Source organism: Protopterus annectens, chromosome 10.part0 (assembly GCF_019279795.1).
Source record: "Protopterus annectens isolate FY-2018-M chromosome 10.part0, PAN1.0, whole genome shotgun sequence".
Taxonomy (NCBI): domain Eukaryota; kingdom Metazoa; phylum Chordata; order Ceratodontiformes; family Protopteridae; genus Protopterus; species Protopterus annectens.
This window is the reverse complement of record NC_056744.1, coordinates 59,957,242-59,984,759: the sequence shown is the minus strand read 5'-3', so window position 1 is coordinate 59,984,759 and position 27,518 is coordinate 59,957,242. Positions and strand designations below refer to the sequence as shown.

General features: G+C 42.0%; 1 protein-coding gene across 1 annotated transcript in view; it reads left to right on the top strand.

The window, feature by feature from the left end:
• Positions 1-27,518, top strand: part of MYH10 (myosin heavy chain 10) — a 2,709,460-nt gene that overhangs the window by 1,064,283 nt on the left and 1,617,659 nt on the right. The window contains exon 14 of the mRNA XM_044086713.1: positions 19,377-19,550. Coding sequence (XP_043942648.1) covers positions 19,377-19,550 — 174 coding nt within the window. The remainder of the gene's footprint in view (positions 1-19,376; positions 19,551-27,518) is intronic.

The window sequence follows — 27,518 nt, the reverse complement described above, 5'->3', positions numbered from 1 at the left end:
CTTGTTCTTTTTTCTTCCTTTTTCTACCCGTTGGTAAACTTTCAAGTACCGTTGTTGGTACGGCCCTCTCACCTTACCTTTGTGGTATTCCTTAATACCATAGTTGTCACACATTGTCAGATTTATTACAGGTTCCCCTTATCGAACCCATCATTGCCTTAATCTGCGAAGACTTGGCTGGTTGGAACTGCCAAATCTCCTCAAACTTAGCCAACTCGCCGAAGCTTATAAAATAATCAACCATCCTGATAGAACTCCCTCACTGTGCAAAATTCTAACTCCATATACTAACCTCAACAGTCTCCGATCATCAAACAGCATCCAGATCCTAACCATCAAAGCAAAAAACTCAGGTGGGGATGCCCTTTATGCAAATTCCATTGGCAAGCAGTGGAACTCCCTGCCAAACAACCTTAGACTTACTTCTTCGCTCAATCATTTCAAAGCTAACCTTAAAGAATATCTCTCCACACAATGGACATGCCCATGTCGAGAACCTGACTAACTACATATCTCATTACTTCTAGCTCCACTTCCTAGCCCATTTCCCTAATTGCAGATCTCTAAAATTTCTCTTTCCTTTTAGTAATAAGGAAAATCTCTGATTTCAGTCTATTTCTCAGTATCTTTAACGAAATCAATGTTTTGTGTATAATTTCCTGTCTGTCCTTTAGTCTTATATAACATCTATGTAAATTTTCATTCCTGCATATGTAAGCTGTATTCTCTTGTTGTAACAATACTTTGAATCTTGCAATTTAAATATGTACTTCTATTGTGTATTGGAGCTTTTCTCCTCGGGCCTCTACTGAAAACGGATATGTATCCAGATAGACCAGCCCGGTTAACAAATGTAAAATAAATAAAATAAATAATAAATAAATAAATAGTTGGTGTTCTTCCTTTCCTTCTAGCCTGTTGGTGCTTTTAATAGTAAGTTCTGTTATATGTATATCTGTAATACTGTGTGGTTTTGAACTCTGTCTAAATTGTTAGAACAGACTTCTTTCAGTTTTGTTTTTGAAGTGCTAGCCTGTTGTCTCTCTCTCTTTCAAGATGTCTGATAAGAAGGGTACTTCGGGGTTTAAGCATTGTACTTTGTGTAATGGCAAGTTACCTAATAGTGACTCTCACGAGTGTGTATATTGTTTGGGAGTGCCCCATCTTTCGGTGCAACCTACCTGTGGCATATGTCAAAGATTCAGTCATCACACTCTGAGCTCAGGAATAAATTGGTAATAAAAGGGTTACTTAAGTCTCCATTTTCAGACGCAGCCTCTCCTACTAAAGACAAAAAGAGGTCCCACTTGGTTCCCTCTTCACCCTATGGTGATCAAAGTAAGCCTGTGAAACCAAAATTTACTAAGTTGGCCTCGGAGCATTAATCAGCTTCATTGGCACCGTCCTTGTCGACTCCGAGCACTTCTAAACTTACAATATTGGCGCCAGCTTCAGCTCCGATTCTGCCTCAGGCACTGATAGATCTCACCATGCCTACTACGACTTCGGCACCGGTGCCCACTCTGGCCCAGTGTATGCCTTTGGTGCCTACCTCGGATATGATATTGGAACCCTCCACTCCATCTCAGAGTGCCCCTTTGGCACCGAGCGTTGTTTCCACCAAACTGGACTTGACCCTTTCGATCCCGGTCCCGAAACTAGAGACATCGGTGCCGACAGATCTTGCACCGCGGACCCGATACTCTCCATCCGTAGACCCGTTCCTGGGTCAGACGTATAGCCCATTCATTGACCAACCTGACTCCCTGTCCGGAGTATCCACTAGATTCACCAGGAGCCTGTCAGAACTCAATGTGGTGCGTTTTGTTGACCAGCTGATGGCAGCCAGGGGGATACCCACACCTTCTAAGACCCACCCGCCTACAGGACTTGGGTTAGTTTCTCCATGGACTCCATCTTACTCTACTCCTTCGACCATTCCGGTTCCAAAGCTTCCTGCTCCGATGTCCTTCTCAGAACCCATCACTACAGTGCCTATAGTGGACCTCACTCAGGCTCCGGGTTTGCCCCTCTGGTCCTCAGTTCCCACGGAACCGGTGTTTCCTCAATCTCTGGATTGGGGGGGTGGACTCCTAGGCTTGAGGCACGGTTCCAGGTGTGTCTTTCGTTCCATCCTCTGTGCCGGTTGTCTCGTCTGCACCGATCCTGCTTAAGGCTCCATCCGTGGTGGCGGGTTCGTTGGAGCTGGGTGTGACCCCGGTTCTAAGGTTGTCTTTCTCTGTTTTGGGCTCCCATCCTTCAGGCGGACCTGCTTTCCATGTGATGGAGAGGGCTCTTGCTTCTGGAAGCATTCCATCGGCATCGGAACACCAGTTCTCACCCCCTGAGCTACAGCTGCCACAGACCATCTCCCTGGGGCATCTGGCGGAGAAGCCGCAGGACACACTTGTTCAGGGTACGCGGTCTTCTGTGTCCTCCTCAAAGGCCCCCACTGAAAAGCCCCCTCGGAAGAGATTGTGCAAGAGGAAGCATGTAGATTCACCCAAGGAGTCTCTAACGAAAGACATGGATTGCGATGATGGTGAAGGGTCCCCACGGTCACCTCCTGATGTCTCCTTTGGAGACATCCTTGAAATGCTGAAACTGAGAGGTGACTGGAAGCTTTGCTACCATTCGTCTGAGGAGTCCGTGTTCCTGCCGGCTTTTCACACCCGGCCATCTACCTCTTGGGTGACCCCACCTGCCGATGAGCTTGTTCAACTCGTTGTGCAGCTCACTTGGAAGAACCCTGATTCCATTGAGGCGATCCCTTGACCTGACAAAATCTTCCCCACTCAAGGAGAACCCGCATTGGTTCAGAGGGCTACCAGCTGACACTATGGTGGTGGCGGCGGCAGCCATGAAAAAGGACTTGGCAGAGGAGAGTCCTGCTGTCCATCCACCCAACAGAGAGTCACGGGTGGTGGACAGACTTGGGGAAGCGAGTTTATGCATCAGCGACCTTTGCCATACGGTCTCTGAACTACTAGGCACATTTTACAAGGCTCCAGAGGGACTTTATCTCCAAACTCTCTGGAACACTCACAGGACAGGTGTCTTGACGAGGTAAGGGACAAAGTTGCCTCGTAGCTCCCAACCCTGGAATCGATTTCCAACTCCCCCATGAGGTTGCTATCGCATGCAACCAAAGGGGCGGTTAGAGCAGTGTGTTCGGGCATTGTCATGAGATGTCATGCCTGGATGTGCATTTGTGACCTCATGGATCCCTTAAAGTTTTGCTTTCTGAATGCTCCCATCGAAGTATCATCCCTTTTTGGCTCCAAGGTGAAGGACATGCTAGCTAGGTGCGAGCAAGATGGTAAGACCCTGTCTGCCATAGGCCTATGGTTTTCCAACCCTCAATGTTCCTTTTCCAGGAATCAGAGGAGTGGGAAAATGTGGCACAAAAAATCTCTGGGTCCTTTCCATGCCGCATGCGGTGATACCCCCAGGGGCAGAGGGGGCAACAATTCTGGAAGATGCCCATACAGGGGCAGAAGACATCCTTGTAACCAGGGCACCAGGGATTCCTTCTCTGGACAGCCTTACCAGCGCTCCTGAAGAGCAGCTAGATTCCTTACCTCTGGAAGCAGACTGGGTTTGTTTTTCTCGGCACCAAGCTGGCACTCTATTACCACCGATCGTTGTGTGCAGAGTATAATCACCAGAGGTTATACCATTCCCCTTTCTTGTCAACCAACACCTCCAAAAAAGCTTCCCAACGTTCCACCCAGTCAAAGGGAAGATGCAGCTTCAGAAATAAAAAAGCTGTTTCAAAAATGTCATCCAACTAGTCCCACCAGACCAATGCGGATCCAGGTTCTACTCAAGATTCTTTTTGGTGGCAAGAAAGACAGGGGACTGAAGACCAATTCTGGATCTCAGCAGCTTGAAAAAGTCTGTCACCCAAACCAAATTCCAGATGGTCATGGTTCAGTCCATTTTCCCTTTTTTAAGGGAAAGCGATTGGATGTGCTCGATGGATCTCAGGGATGCGTATTACCACATCAAGATGGACAAATGCTCCAGGAGTCTGCTTCGCTTCCGGTTGGGGGCCAGTCACTATTAGTTTCGTGCCCTGCCATTTGGTCTTTTTACAGCCCCCAAAGTGTTCATGAAGTGTATGGCAGTGGTCACAGCTCATTGGAGACTACAAGGATTCTGAGTGTTTCCATTTTTGGATGACTGGTTCCTCACCTCCCCCACCAAGCATTTGTTGGTATCAACCCTGCTTTACACTCTCTCTCTCTCTGGCAGAAACTCTGGGAATAACAGTACATTGGGAGAAATCAAACCTTGTTCCTACACAACAAATAGAATTAATTGGAGCAGTATTCAACACCCGATTCTGTCTAGTGTGTCGCTCCCAACCCACAGACTCCAGCAACTGAGGCACCAGCTCCAAGTGATACATTGTCAAACAAAATTTTCAGCAAGGGAGGTTCTTCAAGCCCTAGGTTCCATGGCAGCTTCAGTCCCAATAGTGCCCCTTGCGAATTTGCGCAAGCAAATTCTGCATTGGCTACTTCTTTTGCAGTGGCTCCCAAACTACCACCCTCTCAGTTCTCAGATTTATATAACCAACTCCAGCAAGCGGGACCTTCTTTGGTGGATGAGGTCAGAAGTAGAACTTTTGAGTCACCCATTCCAGTCTCCTTGGGCAAAGGCCATTGTGACCATGGACGCTTCCTTGATCGGGTGGGGGTGCCATTTCCAGGGAAAGACTGTCCAAGGTGCATGGTTCACCCTAGAGGCCAACTTGCATATCAGTGTTCTAGAACTGAGAGCAGTGCTGTTAGCTTTGCAGGCATTTCCCCCAGTTTTCCTTTCTACGACGATTGCAATTCAGTCAGACAATATGTCAGTGGTCTGGTATATCAACAAACAAGGAGGAACCAAGTCCTATTCCCTGTATCGAGAGGCCATGAGAATCTAGCAGTGGGTGATAGCTTCCGACCGCTTTCTGATAGCAATGCATATCCTGGGGAGCTCCAGCGTAATTGCAGACAGACTGAGCAGATGCATTCTCCTGCCTCATGAATGGTCCCTCAATCCAGAGGTGGTGACAGAAATCTTCAGCCATTGGGGCCAGCCTTGCTGCAATCTTTTTGCCTCCCCATCGAACAAGTGCAGCAGCTATTTCTCCCAGTTTCCTCTGGAGGGGGAGTCCCTGAGGGACGGCTCTGATCCACAATTGGCCCACAGGCCTTCTTTATGCTTATCCCCCAGTCCCGCTTATCCCACAGTTCTTAAAGAAATCTCTTCGGTTGAGATGCAGGTTTGGTTCCCCTTCCTTTGGCCTCACCTGGTATACTCGCCGTGGATTCTGGACCCTCTTCCAGATCTGATTTCTCACCCCCAAGGGTTGAGCAACCCGAATCTGTTCAGTCTCAAGCTAACAGCTTGGTTTCTCCACTTCCGTTAGTTGCCAGGCAAGCTATCCTCATCTCACCTGTTCGTGACATCATTCTGGGCTCTCATAAACCATCCACCAGAAGACTATATCAGGATAAATGGAAATGGTTCTCCATCTGGTGTAAGGATAACATGCTAGACCCGTATTCGGCTTCAGTGACTGCAGTGCTACAATACCTGGGTAAGTTTTTTGATAATGGAGCCTCTGCCTCTACTGTACGAGTACACCTGGCGGAGATTTCTAATTTCCACAATGGTCTAGATGGCACACCTCTCATCTCCTTACATCTGTGCAGAGCCTTTCTCAAGGGAACCTCTCACATCAGGCCTCCTGTCAGACAGCCTGTCGAACCATGGAACCTCGCTTTGATTCTTCAGTCTTTGACTCAAACCCCTTTGAATCTGCAGTGAACTGTGACCTAAAGTTCTTGTCCTGGAAATCTTTGTTCTTAGTAGCCATCACATCAGCCAGACGGGTCTTGGAGGTGCAGGCATTGTGTATCAAGATGCCCTTTCTGGTCTTTCATAAAGGCAGTGTGTCACTCTGGACGAACCCATCCTTCCTCCCCAAAGTTGATTCTGATTTTTCCATTAACCAAACCATTGCCCTACCAGTGTTCTTTCCAAATTTTTCCAATAAAGGCGAGTACTGCCTACATTACTTGGATGCACATAGGCAACTGAGATTCTACCTGGAAAGGACCAAACCTATCTGTAAGTCTGAACAGCTTTTCATCTCCTTTTCTGGACCTAGAATGGGAAATTCTGATTCCAAGGTTACGTTATCAAAATGGTTAAGGGACTGCATATGTATTATCTATTCCTACACAAAAGAACTTATGCCAAAGGTTAAAGCTCACTCCACTAGATCTATGGCAACATCTGCAGCTTTCCATTCCAGGGCTTCCATGGATGACATTTGCGCATCAGCCACTTGGGCTAAACCTCATACCTTTATCAGTCATTACAAATTGGACTTGGTCTCCAGAGGGAGAGCTACCTTTGGCACAATGGTACTCAAGAATGTTCTTCCATAAGGGCCACCCATGGACCTCAAGGTAGCTTGGGATTCTGTCCCATCAGTGATGAATGGAAAGAAGGTTAACATCAGATAAAGAAGTTGTCTTACCATAACATTCCATTTGTATTATTCATCTTCTTTCATTCATCACACCCCACCCCCCTTCCCCCGTCAAAGGCTCCTGGGGGATGCTTTGGGACCAAATGGTGCACTAGGGCATTTGTGCAGAAGTGGCCTTGGCTTTACTTCTTTATCTTCAGCAAACTCGATCTGAGGTAACAGGGTGAAGGGTATTTTGGGTAGAAGCTTAACTCGAGGGTTTTTTGGCTGGTGCGAGCTTGGTAATAGGCTGACTTGGTTCTGAGGGCTCAGAACCGAACCCATCAGTGATGAATGAAAGAAGATGAACAACACAGATGGAATGTTATGGTAAGACATAACTTCTTTTTTTGTTATATTTTCCTTTCTTGTCCCCCCATACATCCTCATTGCAAATCATATTCCCTACAGAAAGGTGATTATTTCTCCCAATTTTTTTAAGCTCCAAAATAACAGTTTAAGGTGGACTATAAGTTTTGCCAGTGTTAATCCTCAACCCTTGCCAGTAGCCCCTTACTGCTACACATCTGCCATTATTCTTTTTTTTCTTTTCTATTTGTTTGACATTTGGTTACCAGAAAAGTCCAACTGGGTGGGTAACCCATTTTCAGTGGGGGCCCGGAGAGAAAAAGAAAAGTTCCATATACTATTATTTATAATACAATGGTAAAATACATTACATAGTAAGAGACAACAAGTAATTACTGTTAAAAAATACAATGGTAAATAACCATGCAAAGTAGGAGAACAATAAGTAATGGAATAATTTACAATGAACAACGTAGAAAATACATAGTGCAGCCATGAACTGAATTCCAGTGGTACATAAGTGTAAGACACTACTGGAGCTCCTCTGGCAATTAATGTAAGTAGTACTGATATTATGCAGCATGTCCATCCTAAAATCTTTTCTTTACCAAATTCACATGCTTCTTTCCAAAAGTGTCTCCTGTAGCATTGCTGTTTGCACTCTGTATTTCTTAATATAATTAAGTATTCATTCCTATTTGTTTATATCTGTGAGGCCATTAACATTCCAAGATAATATAAAAAAAGTTGCTTTTATGGTAAGAAGTCATCATTCCCACCTGTAAATGGCAGCTTTTTTAAATGTCTAATTCCAGCTGTTGTGACACGTGCATCCATTAAAGTTTGGCAGGTTAATCCTTTATACAGTTTTAATTTCTTATCAGCATTGGAACCTAGGTTCCATTTTACATGACATTTTGTTTTGTTTTAATAAAAAAAAAAAAAAATTCAAACAAGAAGCCAAACACACCCCATAGCCTATTAATTTATTACAAACATACGTAACTATAGACATCTTCAAATAATGGTTTAACCCTCATAATTGGAACATTTGTGCCCAATCGACAACTGCTAATACAGGCCCTAGTTAACCTGAAATTGAGGTTATCCATGCTAAGACTTCTGATATTGCCTGTGTTTCTGCTTAGACTAATTGGTGTCTTTTTTTTTTTTCTTTTAATATTTATCCCCTCTCCCAAATATGCAAAATATTTACATACTTTTAGAAGTAAAGAAACCAGTGTTCTGTCATTTATTGTCTTATTATTAGCTTGCCTCCATGGAAAAGTAAGGGGAAAAAATATAAATGAAGTCTTCTGTTGCAGCCTGAAAGAAAAACTAAAACATTTATTGCTTAAGGAAAACTTCATTATATTTGATGTTGTCATAATTACTTGTCCACTTAAAATTTATTAGACTAAGCCAATGGTCTTAATCCATTCCCTTATGCAGAAATAAGAGCAAATGTATCTATCAGCTTGTATGTATGTTATGATCTGTGCACTTTTACACCCACCTCAACAAATCAAGATTATAGCCTCATAACTTAAATATACTTTTGTATAGCTTTACTCTCTTCACACTGTAATGCCAAAATTTCTTGATACCAAAAGAAGAGAGAGAAAAAGAAAAAAAGGCATTTGTTTAGCTTTTATCACATATAAGAACTAAAAATACTTCACTATAACATATGCAATTTATATTGTAATAAGGTTCATAAAAATACTGTTAAGAAAAAAATGTTTAACTTAGTTACCTTTTTCCTTCCTCCTACCCTCAGAGTCCTTCTAAACATTAATGACATGAAGTGAGTCTTTCAGTTCCAGACAATTTTAACAAAGTCAACAAAAGTCATTCTTTCCACTTATTCTTGTACAGCCGTATTTCACAAATACAATTAATTCTTTGCAGTCTGACATTCATCCACTAATTTCAATGTTGCTAGTGGTCTTCCTGTTTATCTCCAATTCCAGTTCAGTTCCATGGTGATCCTGATTTTTTTGTGGTCAACACCTGTTCTTTCCTCTGTGTCTCGAGCATTTTCCTTTGGAACACTGGAAAAGGCTTAACTGGCAAAGTGTATCCATTTTATTTATTAGAAGAATGAGAAGCAGAGACATCTGGATGATGGCTCATTTTCTTTGCATTTCCTCCTTAGCATGTTCTGCATCAATGAATGGCTTTTGATTGTCCAGAAAAATATTCTGAAGACAGCTGGATACAGCAGCTTGAATCTCACATCTGCCTCTTGGCATGCCCTGTTTACTGGAATAGATGTGTTCATGTTCTGCCTGGCGTACAGTGAATAATCATTTTCCACAAACAATCTGTCTCCAACTTTTAATAATTTGCCCAATTTACGGATTTTTCAGGATCAGTTCTTTCTGCTGGTAGGTTTGCATCTTTACAAATGAAGGTCGTCTTGGCTGCTTTCTCATGGCTGTATTTGGAGCATACATATATGGAGTCCCCTTTCAATTAACAGTTCTTGGTTGGGAATACCAGACCAGTTGCATATTTGTGCCTTCATAAAATTAATAGTCTTTTCCTTCTAGTTTTAATCGTACAGCAGATAATCTCAGATTTTCCCCTATGTACCCTGTCCTCTAATTATAACATTTTTGGAAATATCTCCTCTTGAACAGTCTTCGTACTTGGCCAGCCTTTTCTTCATTTCAGCCTCTGATTTTTTTGCAATTTTATCAGCTTATCTGAATATCTGTTTAAAGATTTTTCCATTTTTTTCTAGCCATTTGTTATGAGTCTGTATACTATTTCAGTGTTTCATTTATTTTAATCAGCTCTGAGCACATTTGACTTATTTTTTTGTCTAGATTAAGCCATGGCTTGCACCAGAGCTAGAGCTTAGCTGAACAGCTGCAAGATTCTTACCAGTCAGTTTTCTCCACCTTTTCTAGTTGACTTTCTTTCGGGCTGTCTTAGTTTTTTCTTTGCAGGCATCCATGCAGTGCACTTACTAGCCAGTAGCTATGTTTCACTCAGATTGACAGTATCCCTGGCAATAATTTGTTTTCACACTGGGAGAGCTGAAATTAAGCTGTTGTGCAGCCATCTTGGAAGGACCCAGAACTCCACTTCTTGATTGTTTCTTGCTTTTGTGCTTGATGCCCAAAGTTTTGTGATTACAGGTTGTCTCATCTTATATAAAAGTATTTCCTTTCCCATCTATGCCCTGAAAAGAAGACTTTGAGGACATTTTATTTCTGAGATGAACAAGGATAATGAGGTTTCCCACTTTGTACTACCCTTGGCTTAGTCTCTTCTTTAGAAAGGCTCATCGTCACACCCTCTCAGTGCCTTAACCAGTGTATAGATGTCTCCTCCATCTGCCTTGACTGATGGGTTATCTGGCCTTATGACTGATCTGAGCTGGCAACTTCTTATCTTCATAACTTTTCCAGCACTCTAGCTCTTTCTTTCTCCCACAATGCACTGCATTCTTGCAGTCTCTCTGACTTGGTTTGCTGCCATCTACACCAGATGCGATCTTCCAGCAATTAGTATATTTAGATAAGTGTTTGTTTTGTGGTCTGTAGTATTTTGTCACATATTTATAATCTACATCTTAGACTTTTATCTCAGAGTTTGACAGTTTCAGTAAAATATTTCTAACATTTCTTCCTTTGCCTCCTACCTTTTGCACTTAATACTAGTTAGTTTCAGTGTTTAGCTAAAACATTGCTGTGATTCTACTATTTTATCTTAAGTACATTTATTATTGTGATTCCTTTTTTTGTTGTTTGACTGGGAGTTGCTCTTTGCTGCTGCATCCTTAGTATCTTATATTCATGGAGGGCACTTCAAGGTTTCATACGTGCTCAAAACTGAACACAAGATTCCAGTCCAGAATACACTACTTTATGCCATGTGCCTGCAGCTGTAACATGTAAAATCCTGATTTTATATCTGCAAATCTTTTGGTTCACTTTCCTTAATAAAATGTATAAAAGTCCATCTGTCAGCCATTTCCAATTTCCACCAAGGTTTCAACTCTTCCACTCTAGCCTGTCACAAGTTCCACAAAGCTTTATTAAGAGAACCTTCATTGGACCACTGATCAAGGACTCTACTCTGTTAATTTCTCCAAATCTTTTGGGTATCTAATACCATGACGGGAATGGACCCCATTCCTAAGCCAAAGTGTAATTAAAGTTCATGAAATTAGTATTGTTTCAGTAATGGGATATGAATTCTGTTCTACAAGACTTCACTGTACCCCTTTGAACTTGTTTCTTCCTGTACCTTAAAAATCTTGTCATTGAAGACTACTGTTAGTGGCTATTACTTTAGCGAGAAGAATTTCAGAGCTTCAGCCCTTTCTTTCAAGTACCCATACTGGGTATTTCACAAAGGTGGAGTTTTTCTAAGACCTAACTCCTCCTTTATTCCAAAGGTTACATCTCAATCTGTTTTGAACCAAATCATTCACCTTTCAGTAATCTTTTCTGATCATGCTATCAAAGGAGGCTATATTGTACATAATCTGGATGTTCAGACAGCTTTGCTACCACCTTTGTAGGACTAAATAATTTCATAAAGAGAACAAACTTTGTTTCCTTCTTTTCAATAAGACTAGGAACCAAAGATGATGTTCGTGTTTCACTGTTGCAGTCATTACATTTGGGTAATCTGCTGGCAGGTTGCCCTCAGTCAGCCTGATTAACAAAGTCTTGGGTCCTGCGTCGCTTGCTGTCCCTTTTTCCATGACGTCAGGTCATCAGGGGTATAAAACATGCAGCCGACGCCATTACATCAGTCTTTCTTGCCATTCGGTGCCCGAAGCAGAAGCAGTTCGCAAGTGCCGGTCGGCCGACTCCTGAAAGTTTCGTTTTCGAGTTTCAGAACCGAAGTCTTCAACTAAAAAGATAAGTACCCTGTTGGGGAAACTTTTTCTTGAGATGCCAGTTTTAAAAAAGATGGAAGATCAAGCTAAATCTATGCAAACTGTGAAAGATTTCTTACAAGTGCAACCTCCAAGATTTAGTAGGCACTGGCCTACTAAGAACTGGTCCTTTCCAGTTCCTTTGAGAGCCACTCAAGTCAAACCCAGACCTTCCAAAGGCTCCAGGTTTCAGTCACAAGGGACTTTTAGAACAAAACAATGGGGTGCACCTCCTCCAAATCTGGAAACAACAAGGCACCTCCCCATAGCAAGCAGTCTCAATGACTTCCCTCTACACTTACCAAGCACTTACCTTTCAGCCACCCCTTTGGGGGGGAAAACTGGAACTTCATGTAAGAAACTGGCAACTTATAACCCAGGACAAATGGGTTTTAAATATAGTATCCCAGGGATACAGATTTCATTTCCACACGTTGCCAATCCCAAACTGATGGCCAGACCTGCCCCCAAATCAGTGGGCAGAGGTCCAAAAACAAATACCGTCTCTCATGAACATGGGAGCTATTCAACCAGTCCCAGAAGAGGAAAAGGGACAAGGTTTCTATTCAAGACTTTTCCTGGTACCCAGAAAAGACGAATCATGGCATCCAATTCTGGACGTATCTACTCTAAACACATTTCTTGACATTCCAAAATCCAAGATGCTGACTCTTCAACAGTTACTTCCTATGCTAGACAAAGATGCCCGGTTGGTAACTCTAGACTTGAGAGGCTTACCTGCATATCCCAATCAGGGAATCTTGCAGAAGATACCTCCGCTTCAAAGCAGGCTATTTGCATTACCAGTTCTCTGCACTGCCCTTTGGCTTATCTATTGCGCCCAGGGTCTTCACAAAATGCCTGGCTCCAGTAATTGCATTTTACAGGCAAAGAAATATTCAAATATATCCATACCTGGACGATTGTCTAATTCAGGAAGAAAGAAGGGACATTCTTCAAAAACATCTGGCGTTTGTAAAAAAAGGTTCTAACTTGTCTCTGGTACACCATAAATGAAAAGAAATCACAACTGGTACCCTCTCAAAAAATTACATTCCTGGGTGCAAGCTTGAATACAACTGCCCTGATGGCTTACCTTACGCCAGAAAAGCAAATTCATTTGGTGACTTACTTCAAACAGGTGGCCACAGAAACCCTGCTATCTGCAAGACATATTCTGCAAGACTTTGGGATTATGGCCTCCTGCATTCTTCTAATTCCATATGCAAGACTGCATATGAGGAAACTTCAGTGGTACTTAGAGTTTATGGAGTCAGCATTGTCGCAACCTGGAAACAATGATTCCTATCATACCTTGCCTGCAACTAGAGTTCCTATGGTGGGCAGAGACCTGCCACCAAAACAAGGGACTGCCATTCACTCCACCCCCTGCCGCCCAATCCCTAACTACAGACTCATCAGACTATGCTTGGGGGGCTCATCTGGCAGGGAAGTGCATTCAGGGCAAATGAAGCCCAAATCAAATGCACCTTCATATCAATCAAAAAGAGATGCTAGCTGTACGGAATGCAATGACAGCCTTCAAGGACTACCTTCATACATGACAATTAATGATAAGACACCACAGTTATGTGGTACATAAGCAGGGGGTACACACTCCTGCCCCCTTTGCAGACTAGCCATGGCATTGTGGAACACGGTCTTGACCTATCAAATTTAACTACAAGCTCAATTCCTGCCAGGAAAGCTGAATACTCTGGTAGACCTACTAAGCAGAAGTCTCATGGACCCACACGAATGGAAACTGGAACCACGGATTTTCAACATGTTGACACGCAAATGGGGGAATCCAGACATAGATCTTTTTGCCTCACCCCAGAACTATCAGTTGGACAAATTCTGCACAAGAACTCATGACAAAAAAGCCTGGAAAGTGGATGCTCTATCATTCAGCTGGAAAAACCTATCAGTCTATGCCTTTCCCCCTCTGCTCTCCCAAAGTTCTACTAAAAGTCAAACAGGACAAGCCAAAAATGATTTTGATTGCTCCAGACTTTCTTTGCCGACACTGGTACCCAGTCCTGTGCAATGTCACACCTTCCACCGTGGCACCTGCCTCAGACACCTTATTTACTGTTTCAGCAGAACAACCAAACGCTGCACACGCAGCTCCAAACTTTGAATCTTGCAGCGTGGCTAATCACCTAAATTCACCCTTGGCATCCCTCAGCAAACCTGTGATGGATGTCATTTTTGGTGGCCAGAAGGCCTAGTACTAGAAAATCTTATGCTGACAAATGGAAAAGATTGTGCCTGGAATCACTCACAAGGGATAAGCACAACAATGCCCAATATCCCTCAGATTTTACAATAGTTAACTGAGATGCTTCACAAGGGCTTTTCCTTTTCCATAAAAATCCATGCCTCAGCCATTTCAGCTCATTACAACACAGAACTTCTCTCATCTTGTGCTAAAGCAGTATCTCAGAGGGGCCAACAACTTAAGACCACCCAGGAGAGCTCCAACCCCTGCCTGGGATCTCAATTTTGTATTGGAAAAACTCACTCTCCCTCCTTCCGAGCCAGCTGCTACTGCAGACTTAAAATTTCTCTCCTGGAAAACAGCTTTCCTTTTAGCAGTCACTTCAGCTAGAAGGATTTCCGAATCACAGGCTCTTATGGCAGTGGAGCCTTTCATTATTTTTCATGTGGACAGGGTGTCTCTCAGACCAATCCATCCTTCATGCCTAAGGTGGTATCCAGTGTGGCTCTTAATCAGTCCATTCATTTGCCAACTTTCTTTCCCAATCCGCAGAACAAGGGGGGATGGATTCTGCATTCATTGGATGTACACAGACAACTTGGATTTTACTTAAACAGGACAAAATCTCAAAGAAGATCTGAGCAACTACTGGTGGCATTTGCTGCAGGGGCAGAGGGAAAGGCTGTTTAAAAGCAGACTATTTCCAAATGGATAAGCCATTGTATTCATTTCTGCTATATGCACCATGGTAAAACTATCCCCCAGGGGATCAGATCTCATTCCACCAGGGTTACATCTACTTCTACAGCCTTTCTCAGAGGTGTTCCTACCAGAGACATTCTAGAAGCTGCTACCTGGAGCTCAGTTCATACGTTCACCAAACATTACCATTTACCTTTCTTATCTAAATCCAGAGCTGGCTTTGCCTCTGCTGACCTGCAGGGCCTTATAGCTGGTTCTAATGCTGTATAAATCCATCCTCCCAACCATAACTTTGGGAATCTACCCAAATGTAATGACTGCAACAGTGAAACATGAAGAACATAGTACAGTTGTGTACACTTACCATAAATGTAGATGTTCGAGTGTATTCACTGTTGCAGTCCTGGTTACCTTCCCTCCAACCCCCTGTTTGTTCTCTTACTATACCTCTTCTTTCCTTTACTATGCTTAAAAGCCTTTTTGGTGTATTTGCTTTTGTTTGGAGGTATACTTTTGTGTTTTTAATTACTTAAATATTTGGCTCCCCATTTGGGGGGCACCTGACATCTGGGGCAAGAAAAACTGATGTAATGGCGTCGGCTGCATGTTTTATACCCCTGATGACCTGACATCATGGAAGAAGGGACAGCAACTGACGCAGGACCTAAGACTTTGTTAATCAAGCCAACTGAGGGCAACCTGCCAGCCGATTACCCAAATGTAATGACTGCAACAGTGAATACACTCGAACATCTACATTTATGGTAAGTGTACTCAACTGTACTTTTCCAAAGTAACTCTGTCCAAATGGCTGTCCGATTTACATTTCATACCTAAAAGCTGCTAGCAGACATCTTGACTCCAAACTGAAGGCACATTCTATTAGATCAGGTGTCGAATCTATGGCCTTTTCAGTTCTTTAATGCATGACATTTATGCTGCAGCAACATGTTCAACAGTGTGTACCTTTGTCAAACACTGGAAGCTGGATCTAATGTCCAGGTTCAGGATTTCCTCAGGATCTGCCACCCAGGAAGAAAAGTAGCTAGAAATTCTGCCCCATCAGTCATGAAAAATGGACTGCCCAAAAATAGGATGCAAAAATGTATTTGCCATAATGCTGGACCCTTACTATCTGGCATGACACCATCTCACTGTACCCCTTCCAAACTGTCATTATCCTTGGGTAGACCTAATAGATCTAAAAACAAAGCCTTACTAATATGGTTCGTCCATGTAGGTGTGAAGTTTTATTGCTCGAGATGCACTGCTTTGTCTTCGCTCCAAGAATTTAGTGAAAAAGACCGTCTTTGTGTTACTCATTGCGCTTTCTGTGAGGTGCAGTAATCTGAGTGAAAGTGGTAAAAGTAAGGGGGGGGTAAGGGGTTTTGAAGTTCCTTACATGGGCAATGCAAAGGAGTTTGTTCACTTGTTTAATGTTTCTGTCTTTGGTGCATTTCTACATAAAACACATGTATTTGAATCCATAAACTTTATGTATTCAAGCTGGAAGTTTCTTCCATTGGTAGGCAGTTAGGACTAAGCAGTGTAGTTTCTGTAAAAATGTAATAGACTCTGCCTCTTGTCTTTTACGAGGTGATGTACTGGTATTAGATGCTTTGCCGGGTTGTGGCCATTCACTTCTTCCCTTCGCTGGGTGACTGTCTTTTAGTGACTGCTTCAGCTGTCTTCCCTAGTCCTCTGGCATGGGCATTCCTGTGGTTGTGGAAACTTAGAGTTTACATTGTTTCCAGCTTGCTCTGAGAATTTCTTTCTTCAGAGGCAAAATTGGGCAGTCTTCAGGGTTTGCCATTTCTACTGTAAAAGTGGCCCAAGAGGGGAAGAGCTTGATAGCCTTGGAAAGGTTTCTAGGAGCAGCTCTTAAACCTCATAACTACATGGTTTTATTTGATCGTCTTAGGGTGAGAATGCTATAGAAGTCTGGTGTGTCTTTGTGCACAAAAGTTGTCATAACCTTCCTTTGCTGTCAGTACCCTGTCATTGGTATCTAGAGTAGTGTGCAATTCCTACCATTTTCTGTGTTGGCCTTCCTTTCCTTCAGCCGAGCCCACCTCACGAACTGACTATGAATACTTTGCAACTGGGTGGTGCAGCTCACCTCGATTTCTCTGAAGTTTAACAGAAGTTCCCTAAGAATGGGTGGGGGTGCACTTAAAATTCCCTGTAGATTTTGGATAATACTTCTTGCCTAAAAAGCTATGCAAAGGAAATTGTGACCAGATCTTGCACCACAGTCAGGAGCTGCTGAGTCATATAAACAGTCAGTTTGTGGGCTGTTGCTTAAGGTAGCCATTTAAATGTTGAGTGAGGTGAATGTAGTAGCAGATTCTTTGAGTCCATCTGCTCAATTTCTTTTAAGAAGCTGAAGATGTGAGAGTCCTGTCTTGTCCGGATCTTCTAGTTTGGGTCTAGAAAAGGGGAGGGAAACTTTTCTTTCCTCTTTCTGCTTGCTTCAGCAGAATAAGGGGGAGAATTTGTCCAAGTTCTGTCTCTCTCTCTTAGCATAGAATAGATCCTTGTGGGGTTTTTTTTCTGTTTGTGCTGCAAAAATTCAGGGAAATCCAAAACTTAGCATTATTTATTTGTTTAGTTTTGCTGACTGTTACTCCATATGGCTTATTTTAATAGTGTGTTAAAAGGTGTGATACTCATCCTGATATGTATAGTTTGGCTAAAACTTGCTAATTTTCCTACTGTGTTTTCTGTCTTCCGATTTCTTCTGTCTGCTGAATTAAGCCCATTCACCACCCTCCCTTAATAGGTATTCTCAGTATGAAGGAGAGAGTCATTCAGAGGTCATATGGGGAACAGTAGGGTGTGGTTTGTGCACGCTCTAATATCCAGACAATCAGTGTGTGTTGTATAGGCTGTGTAACCCCTCTTACTGGTGGCACATGTGTAATCCATGCCACAGCAGGAAGCAGTTCACCTTCTGTGTAAGTGCATGCTTCTGCACAGCTGGGATTGATGCTACCACATAATGGCTTAGAGGCTGAATGCCTGCCCCAGCGCTTTCCTTTAAATAACTGCACTTCCTCCAAAAGATTGTGGCATTAGATGGGCCCCCATTTTCCACTCCTTCAGGATGGGCACATCACCTTCTCCATGCTAACACCAATAGACCCCCAAGCCACTAGTTTAGTATGTCATGTCACCTTTGTCATAATCTTGGCTTTTCCCCCTTACTCCAGCAAAGCTTTTCAAGTGCAATATGATGATCAAGGTCCGCTGGAGTTGCTACCAATTTGTTTAATGTCTTAAGAAAAGGCCAGCACCTCAGGAGTACACACACCATCCACATGCTGCATTAATGAAAGAGAAGTTCAAGCACTGGTCTGGGAATAAAACCCCAGCATTTTGTCCTTTTTCTTAGTATAGGATGTGTATAGGGGAGAGAGAATGTACATATCTTGGGTGTCTATATCATCAGATTAGGGTTTTACCAGAAATGGAAGGGGTATAAAATGCATTACGTCTTGCCTTGCCTTCAAGTGTCAAATTTGACTTTTGAAAATGTTGTTGAGAAAGTACACCCCAGCAAAAGCATAACTGTTTTTAGTGCTTGCTTCAGAAAGTCGTCTTTAGGGGCTTTTTTGTCATGGTCACCTGATGTCTTCACACCTTCACCAAGCATCATTGATTTGACAATGATTGCAGCAAATAGTCCTCCTTTGGCACCTTAGTGATTCAGGTCCAGACTTTCTGGGCTTTTGTCTTTAGACTTTTTTTGGATTTAGGTTCATTGTAGGTTTTTATTGTTTGGGATTCTTTCCAGCAGTTGCCCACTGCACAAGGTTTCTGAAGCCAGATGTAAAAAATATATATTTACTCAATAATTTTGAGGTATGATGATACCCTTTGCACTTGATTGTTACTCTTCTGCTCTGTTCCTCCTCTTGTATGTCTTCTGTTTGCTGCAGTTGTGGATGGATTTCGTAAGTTGGGAGCAGGGTGGACTTGATTCATAGAGTGATGCCAAGGTTGTGTGCCTCCCTTACCCGATTGTCGTGGCATGCCCTATTAGGAGACCCATGCATTATTTTCCAAATCCCCGTCACACACGAGCATGGGAATGAAGGGAAATTTAGAATTAGTGCCAAGAGAAGGAATATCAGAAAAGGAATTTCCTGAAGTTAGTTACCACCAAAGGTCTTTCTGCATATCATTTGATAGTTGGTAAGTGTATAACTTAACCTTTCACTTGAATAAATCTGAACATTGTCAAACACATTTTAATAAAACATTAGAATTAAAATAGTGTTTGTGTTTGAATAGAGGTTTTCAAGGATTCTGAGTGATGCAGTGTAAAAGTAAGTTTTCTGAAAAGTCAGGCTATTCAGTGCTTTTGAACATTGATGCACAGGTTACTTGTACAGCCAGGTATCCCAAGTATCTGTCCTTGAAAAATGTTACTAGAAAAATGTCAGACATTTTCAGAAATTCAGCACGTAATTGTTTGGGAACAAAATAAATGAGAGGTAGCATAAAGGGGAAGAGCTCTTAAACAGTGAGCAGTTCACGTGTTTAAGCTAGTATTCTCAGGAGATATAATTCAGTGTTTATAAACATTTTTTTGCAGTATTTTTGTAAATTCTTGCAAAAAATATTCCAGGCGTATACAGTTGCATTGTTTGAAGTTCTGAATACCATCAACTTAATCAGCTGGCCTCTTGTTTTCTCAGGCAAATCCTCCTGGTGTATTGGCCTTGCTAGATGAAGAATGCTGGTTCCCGAAGGCTACAGATAAAACCTTTGTGGATAAATTAGCCCAGGAGCAAGGGACTCACTCCAAATTCCAGAAACCCAGGCAGCTGAAAGACAAGGCAGATTTTTGTATAATTCACTATGCTGGAAGGGTAAGAGGTCTGAAATAAAAATAAGTTATGTGGAAAGAGAAAAGTAAATGTGTTACCTGTTTCTTTAAAACATTAAGATATTACCCAAAAAAGACAAACATTTTCTTTAAACTTTTTTCATGTAGCAACAGGTGTCATTACTATGCAACTTAAGTGCTATATTACAGGTTTTGGGTTTAAGGTTGAAGTGTCACAGAAACACACTTTTTTAAATTGTTTTGAAATTAAGTTTGCTTTGCTATGTTGAAAGGATTAAGTGTGGTGCACTTAACATATACTGTTTTACATTTTAATTTTCATTTAAAATGTGAGCTTAGTCATTCTCTTGTCATCCTGCTGTAAAGTAATAGGAAAATGTTAGTTACTGGTGCCTGAATTTAGGTCATGCATAACTGAGTAGTAGTATAGGGCATTGATGGGACAGTAATTTAGCTATATTTGTCAGGTTCACTGCTTGCAGTGATATGTCAGATGACTGCCAACCAGAGTTGGTGTTTGGTTGAGGAGGTGCATTTGTAAGTGGTACATGGAGCTCAGTGTTGTGGCGTTGGACACTTGTACTAAATAGTCTGACAAAGAATTATAGCTGTTAAGTTGGGTAGTTGGCTATCCATGGATCTATATTATATTCTCTAAAGCCGACAATATCGAAGCTGATATTGTCGACACTGAGAATAGCGAAAGTGCACAACATCGAACATGTAAATGGAAATCTCCATCAGGGGAGATTTCTGGTTATTGCAATGTAGTGCAATCTCGGAGTTGGTATATTTAAGTAGTGGGGGGGGGTGCAGGGGGCTTGCCCCCTGCTTAAACCCGTTAGGGTACTTTTCGTTTTTTGTTTTTATAAGTTCGATGTTTGAAGACATCGACCATATGGTGTTTGATGTTTTCAGCCGTCGATCTTATAATATAGACCCCCTCTCCACATTAAACATTTTTAGAGGAACTCTGTGTTCAGCATCAGATCACTGTTGCAGTAGCCTACGTTGTTTGGCCTACCAGCCTTTCAGAACTTAAGGGCATCCTCCATGGGCTCAACTCTCAAGAGCGGAAGCAGAGCTGTATATCAAGACATAGTGTGAAAAGCTTCAGAGTTTCTTTCTGCCAAAGTGCACTCCTTTGGCATGCTTTGTGGAACTGTCAGTCAACTAGCAATCCTTCATGGCTGGGCAGGTAAGTCCCCTGTTGGGAAAACCTTCCAATATTTTTTTGTTAAACTAGAGTTATTACTGTGAAACTAGTTTTATTTCCATGAGGGATTTGAGTACTGTGAATGCTAGTGGAAACGTTTTCAGTTTAAATACATTTTTCTTGTATAGAATTTGTATTAGGGCAGGACTGGTGCTTTTGGGGACTGTCAGAGTGATTTCCCCCCTCAAAATCACCTTTTTATCTGGAATTGTATTTACGGAGTCTTCGCGGCTCCTGTAACCGTCATTGAGGTTTTCTTTGCAGCTAGACCTGTGGAGCAATTACTGGTCACCTTAGTTTTTCCTTCCCCTGCCTAGAAGAAGAGAGTTGGCAAGAAAGTCTTTGGGTGTGTCAGGCTGGCTCCTAGTTTGCCTCAGCTGCTGATGGGTGACTGCTGTGGCTAATCTTTGCTCCTCAGACCTCTCATTGTTTTCTCCCATCCCGCTGTGTAGCACCTACAGCTAATAAGAGCAGAAGGCTAGCCATATTCTCTATAGCTGTAGGTTTGCCCTCTGTGGGAAAGGGAGAGCCACTCTTGTCAAACTTGGGGGAAGGGGCTGGTGTTTGGATCCCACCTTTCTAAGAAAAGAAACCTGAATCAGTCAGCGTAACTATTTACCTGTTCAAGCTCCTCCAACCCTGGTAAACTCTCCATCTCTCTGAGGCATCATCTTCCTTTGTGTAACCAGATTGTGGCAAAGAAATAGGTATTCTTGGCAATGGAAATCCCTCCCTCCCTTCCAGATGGGTTTTCTCCTCGCCCAAGTCTCTTTGTTTACCTATACTCTGTATCAATTTACCTACACAAGAAGTAACTAGAACCAGTGCCTCCCTGTCAGATGGGTAAAGGCTTGTATTCAAGGACTTTTTGGTACTAAAGAGGGAAGGATTCATGAAGCCTGTGGTCATTTTATCAGGATTCCAAAGTTCAACATGCTTTCCCTTCAGTCCATTTTACCTCTTAACCTTTCCGTAGCTTTCATGGTAAAGCTAGACTTAAAGGATGTTTATCACGTTCCCATTTGCAAGCAATTCAGACGTTTAAGATTGTGTCTCTGGCTAACATACAGATGTTGAAGATTGTTAGGCTTACATTCAGTTCTCTGTCTTACCCTTTTGCCTTACCATTGCACTAAGTGTAGTCACATAGTATCTGGCTCCATTAATTGCTTATTGCAGACTTCAAGGCATTTGCTTCTTACTTGTATTTGCACAACTGTCTTAACTTTGCAGACATTTTTTTCTGGATGTCAAAAGTGTTCAGCAATGGTTTAGAATCTTTTACTCTGAGTTTTGAAATCGACTTTCAAAAACATTGTCATCCCTTTCTCACAGGATTGTATTTCTGGGATGCCTACTAGATTCTCCCATGGGAAGATCCTTTCTTCCTCCTGGCAAAGTAGAGATGTTTCAGTAGTTTTTCCAGTGTCTTTCTAATCAAAGCCAGGTTTTTGCAAGGGAATTTTCCAGGATTTTGAGGTATATGGCATGGCAGTGATGATTCTCATGCTTCCTGTCCAGACTCTATATGAGGAAAATCCAGTGGTAGCTCAGGTCAGTCTCCATGCAGCATCTTCCCGTTATTTTATTTTATTTTATTTTTAGATCTGTTACCAGGATTTGCAAGAAGGGAGATTTCCTGATGGGGTAGACCAGATTCTTGCAATCTAGGTCTCCCATTTTCCCTTTCAGTTCCTACTCAGCCTGTCACTACAAATGCATCAAACCTGGGGTGGGGAACAATTTCTTAAGGGATGAAAGTGTAATCTCTGTGGAACCCTCATGACAGAAGCACGTAAATATCAGAGATGTTTGTAGTGAGCAATGCTTTGAAAGCTGTAAATCACCTCCAGTCCACTTGACCTCTGCCAGTTTGTACAGACACCCTAATAATGTGGTACATAAGCAGGGGAGGGGTATCAGATCATACTCTAGACTTTGTATGATAGCCTGGCAATGTGATAGCAATTCAGCTCAGTTTGACTCTGCAGGCTTTACACATTTCATCATTGAAAAGCTTGTTTGCAGATATGTTGAGCAGGACAGACACTCATTGATGGAAACTTCACCTTTGGGTCTTCAGGAGTCAATTTGACTGTGGGGAGCACCTCATGTACATCTGTTTGCCTCCTCTCAGAACAAAAAAATTCTGCTCCCGGAGTCCTTGCAAATAGGCTTGGAAAACAGATACCTTCACATTCCCGTGGATGGGAATGTTTCCAGTATGTTTTTGCACCCTTTCCCCTGATATCCAGAGTTCTTTTAAAGATCTGGAAGGACTTCCTAGAAATTGTGGTGATTCTCTTTTAGCTCAGGCAACAGTGGCTTTTCCTTTTCACTCTCTCCAAGGCAATTACCACAACGCTTCCCCACGTATTGGATCTGCTTACACAGGACAGGGGTTGTTTTATTCATCCCAATCTGAAATCTCATCTAACTGCTAGGATAATAGAATCTTGACACCTTCTAGGCACCATTTTGCTGATGATGAGCAGCAGGTTCTAGATGTGGCAAAAAAAAAAAAAAATTAGAAAATCATACATGTGCTAGAGGAAAAGCTTTTCTAGTTGGTGTCATTCCAAGAGCAGGGAGCCTTGTCAGGTCCATCTGCTCCTGGTTCTTGATTATTTTTGAGTTGGTATCCTCTGAATTTCTTCTATCATGGTTCATTTGTTGGCATTAGTTTGTCTGCTCTTAGATACCTCCTTTCTTACCATCCTGAAGTTAAGCAATTTTTGACAGTAGTGTTACGTATCCTGCCATCTAGAAAAAAGGTGCCTCTTCCTTGGGATCTCAAATTTGTGCTTGAAAAGCTTGCACTTTTTTTCCATTTGCATCAGCTCACCTTGCTGAATTGAGGTTCTTAAAGTGGAAGAATGTTTTAGTCATTGCTTTTACTTTTGCTAGTAGTGAATCTGAGTTGCAGGCACTTATGGTGAGGTCAGCCTTACATTTTTCACAAGCACAGAGCGTCTCTGCCAACTAACCATTCTTTTATGCCTAAAGTGGTCTCAGAGTTTACCTCGAGTTAGACTTTGTCTCCCTGTCTTCTGATCCCAAGAATAAGGGAAAAAAGATGATTCATACTCTGGATGTCCACAGGTAGCTCGGGTACCACCTAGACAAGTCTCAAGCATTCAGGAAAGTTGACCAGCTGTTTGCTTTAAAGGTAAGAGGAAAGGAAAACCAGTGTAAGATTATTTTCCAGATGGCTGTCTCATGCTATTGGCTTTTGTTATACCTGCCATATTAAGCCACTTCTAGGCAAGGTTAAGGCCCATTTGACAGTGGTTTTGGTTTCTTTGGTGGTTTTTTGCAAAGTGATGGACTTTGAAGTAGTCTAAAGTCACCAACTTGGTCCTGTGAACGTACTTTGCAAAGCAGTACAAGTTGGGCTCCTTTTCGTTGTCCATAACAGTCTTTATTAGGACTATTTTGCAGGGGCTGCTGGATTCTTGGTTTACTTTTCCTTTTCCCTTTGTAGTGAGTAAGCTATGGTAATCAACCCGAATAGCTTGGCCTATTGTAACAGTGGCTTAAATGCTGACCCATTGTACCATTGTGTAAATAAACATTTATGTTCTAATAGATCACTTGCAGTAGCTCTCCCTCCCTCCAGCCCCTTTATTTCAGTGTTCTTTTTGTGTTGCCAGGGTGTGGCTGTATAGCTACTTGACGTTGGGTTTGTTTCCTAGCATTGTCTTTTCAGGGCTGTTTTTTTCATTTTTAGGGAAAACCCTACTGATTAGTTGCTCCTTTAGAGCTCCCTCTTACTGCTGACAGAGCAATTGGAAAGGACCCTTAAGCTTGGACAGCTGACCAATCACTGGGGTAGGACCCAAAACTTAGGCTACTGTAGCACTAATCTGTGAGAACATGTACTCCCCTATTTTACATTTACTCAGCTGTAATTTGTTTCAGCTTCTTGAACAGTGCTAGATTGCAAATTCCCTACATGATGATGCACTACTGACTGTGTTGGTTGTATTTAGAACAGAAGACATCTATTTGAAACCAAAGGCAAATTTTGCTATAGAAATTATTGTGCATTTATTAGATAAAAGAGCCGTAAGCTGGTGTCAGTCTACTAGCCAAATCTTAAAAACAGACAGATGTTCCTTTAAGGTGTAATTGTAACTCATATCTGCAGGATGTATGGATGTAAAATTGTGTGTGTGACCCAGGTTATGTTCAGTTTTTTTCCAGCTAAAATGAGCAGTCCCTTTTCTTGCTGTCTCACTTGCTAGAGTGGACTTTGAAAATGTTATTGTTTTCTGTAAGCATTTTAGTTGACGGTACATATTTCTCTTTAAAGGAGTGAAATATAAGTGAGTTTTAAAAGCTGACATAAGAATACTGCAGTAGAATTAGTTTTGTGTTAAATATTTCCTTAGAATGTAACAAGAATTGTTAACCCGTAGGGTGCAGCTGTCAGTGAGTCTGCTGGCAGTGGAAAAAAATGTCTGTGCTAAGGTGGATTCTGCCTGATTACAAGAAAGGCCACGTAAAGGAATAGTTTGTGCTAATTAACTGGACTGAATGAAAGTTGGCTGACAATTATAGAAGGCTTATGATGACGACATTGATACTGTAAATAGTTATGTTTAGACTTGAGCTCCATATTACCTGGTATATCTAATTTTTAAGCAAATGCATTGTACCGTATTCCCCCCAAAAATATCAATTTTGATTCACTGAAAACTCATTTCACCGAATTTCAATTCACTCTGAAAGCTCAAATCACCTGAAAACTCATTCCACTAAATCACATTTTTCACTGAATGCAAGTACTTTTGGGCAAGTAAAACATATATGCCCTTTTCCCCACTGTAGTGTGATCCTGGGGGTAGCTCCCTACCTACTTAGCTTTTATATTTATGAATCTTATTTCACTGAAAGCTAACAATATAAAACCAAAAGTAGGTGGGTTGCTATGCCCCCCACACTCCCAATCCCCCTGCTTCTGCTGTAAATACATAGCAGGCACGGACCGCTTCTGCTGCCCCAACAAAAAAACAATAACCACAAGAGCATTCGGAGGCTGCAACACGGAAGGTGTTGTCTACAGAGCAAACTGCTGCAAATGTCAAGCCTTCTACGAGGGCAAGACCATCAATTCCCTCAAAACCAGGATTGCCAAACACCTATACGACATCAGGCATAAGATACTGACAAATAAACTAGCAACAAAAAAAAGGACACAAAAGATTTAAGTTCCTGATACTCGAACAGCTGGAGAAGATCCCTTTCAATGGGGACTTCAATTCAAGATTAGAGAAAAAAGAACTTAACTGCCAGATACAACTTGAAGCAAGGCACCCTCCGGGTCTCAACTGCATGAAGACCATCACCCCAGTCAGGGCACTTAACCATGCTAACTACAACTAATCGGCTCCTAGTAAGATATGCTATCTATTTCACTCACTGTTTTCTCACAGGTATAAGGCATAATGTATTAATTTTTTGAACAATAAGTGTTTATAAGCAGAACTAAAATTACAGTAAGTTAATGTATCAGCCCTCACAAAAGTTACAATTGTTAGCTCAACTTTTTAATTTAAAAGGTAAAATTTCAATGTCAAACAACATTTAACTTTTTACTACCTAATGTACGCTCTCCCTGATGAAGGGGCGGCAGACAGGCTACCTTCCTATATGCCCCAAAAGCACTGGACATATCTGAATCTTTCTCAGAACCAAGCTTGCTTCCAATGTTTTACAGATGGTAATGGCAAGTATAAACTTAGAACCATAGTCGGTAACCCCAGAATATTGCCCAAGATCTGTTTTACAGTTTAATTTTCATTTTAAATTTAAATTTAATTTTAAATTTAATTTTAATTTTTATTCATTTTTATTTTTTGGTTAAATTTAAGTTTTAGTACAGTTTTTTCAAACATAGGTTTAATCGTGACAAAGCGAAAGACTCCAACGCATTGCTAGAGGTTAGGAATGGCACATATGAACAGGAAGCTGGATAATAAAAAGGAACCAAATAAGAGGAATGAGATGCTTCCATCCAGGTCTGTCTTCACTTTGTAGGCTTACCAGGGCCACACCCCCAACTAGTTACTTCTCATTGGACATCTCTCAACCACGCCCCCTCCACAGTACCATAAAAGCAGCACAGCAACAGCTCTCAGGTCATTCTGACCAGCACTTGGGGAGTGCACAAATAGTCCTTTTTTAGGACTCTCACACAGCAAAAGAACTGAAGATCTGTTAAAGAAGGACAACTGAGATCGACACCACTGTGGAACACTGAAGGACACAACAGCAACTCTTCCCAGAGCTCATTGTGACCATACACAAAACAGCTCTTCTCAGAGCTCACGTGGACCTCCACCTTAAACCAAACAGCTCTTCTCGGAGCTTACAGTACACCAAACAGCTCTTCTCAGAGCTCACAGAGATCTGTATAAGCTCTGGTAAGAGCAACCGGAGACACATTGAAGAATAAAACAAAAACGTTGTTATTAGAGCTACCACCAACACCCAAATGGGCATTCAAAACACAACACGGCCCTTCTCAGAGATCTCAGAAATCTATATCAGCTCTGGTAAGACCAGACGGAGGCACAGACACAGCTTCGGTGAAACAAACAAAACAGTTCTTTTTAGAACTACTGCATCTGCCCGAAAGGGCATTCAAAACACAAAACAGCTCTTCTCAGAGCTCAGAGAGATCTGTAACAGCTCTATATAGAGATTCAGCTGCCCACAGGGCTAAAACAGCTCTTTTTAGAGTCCCCCCCCGTAAACAAGGCTCTTTTT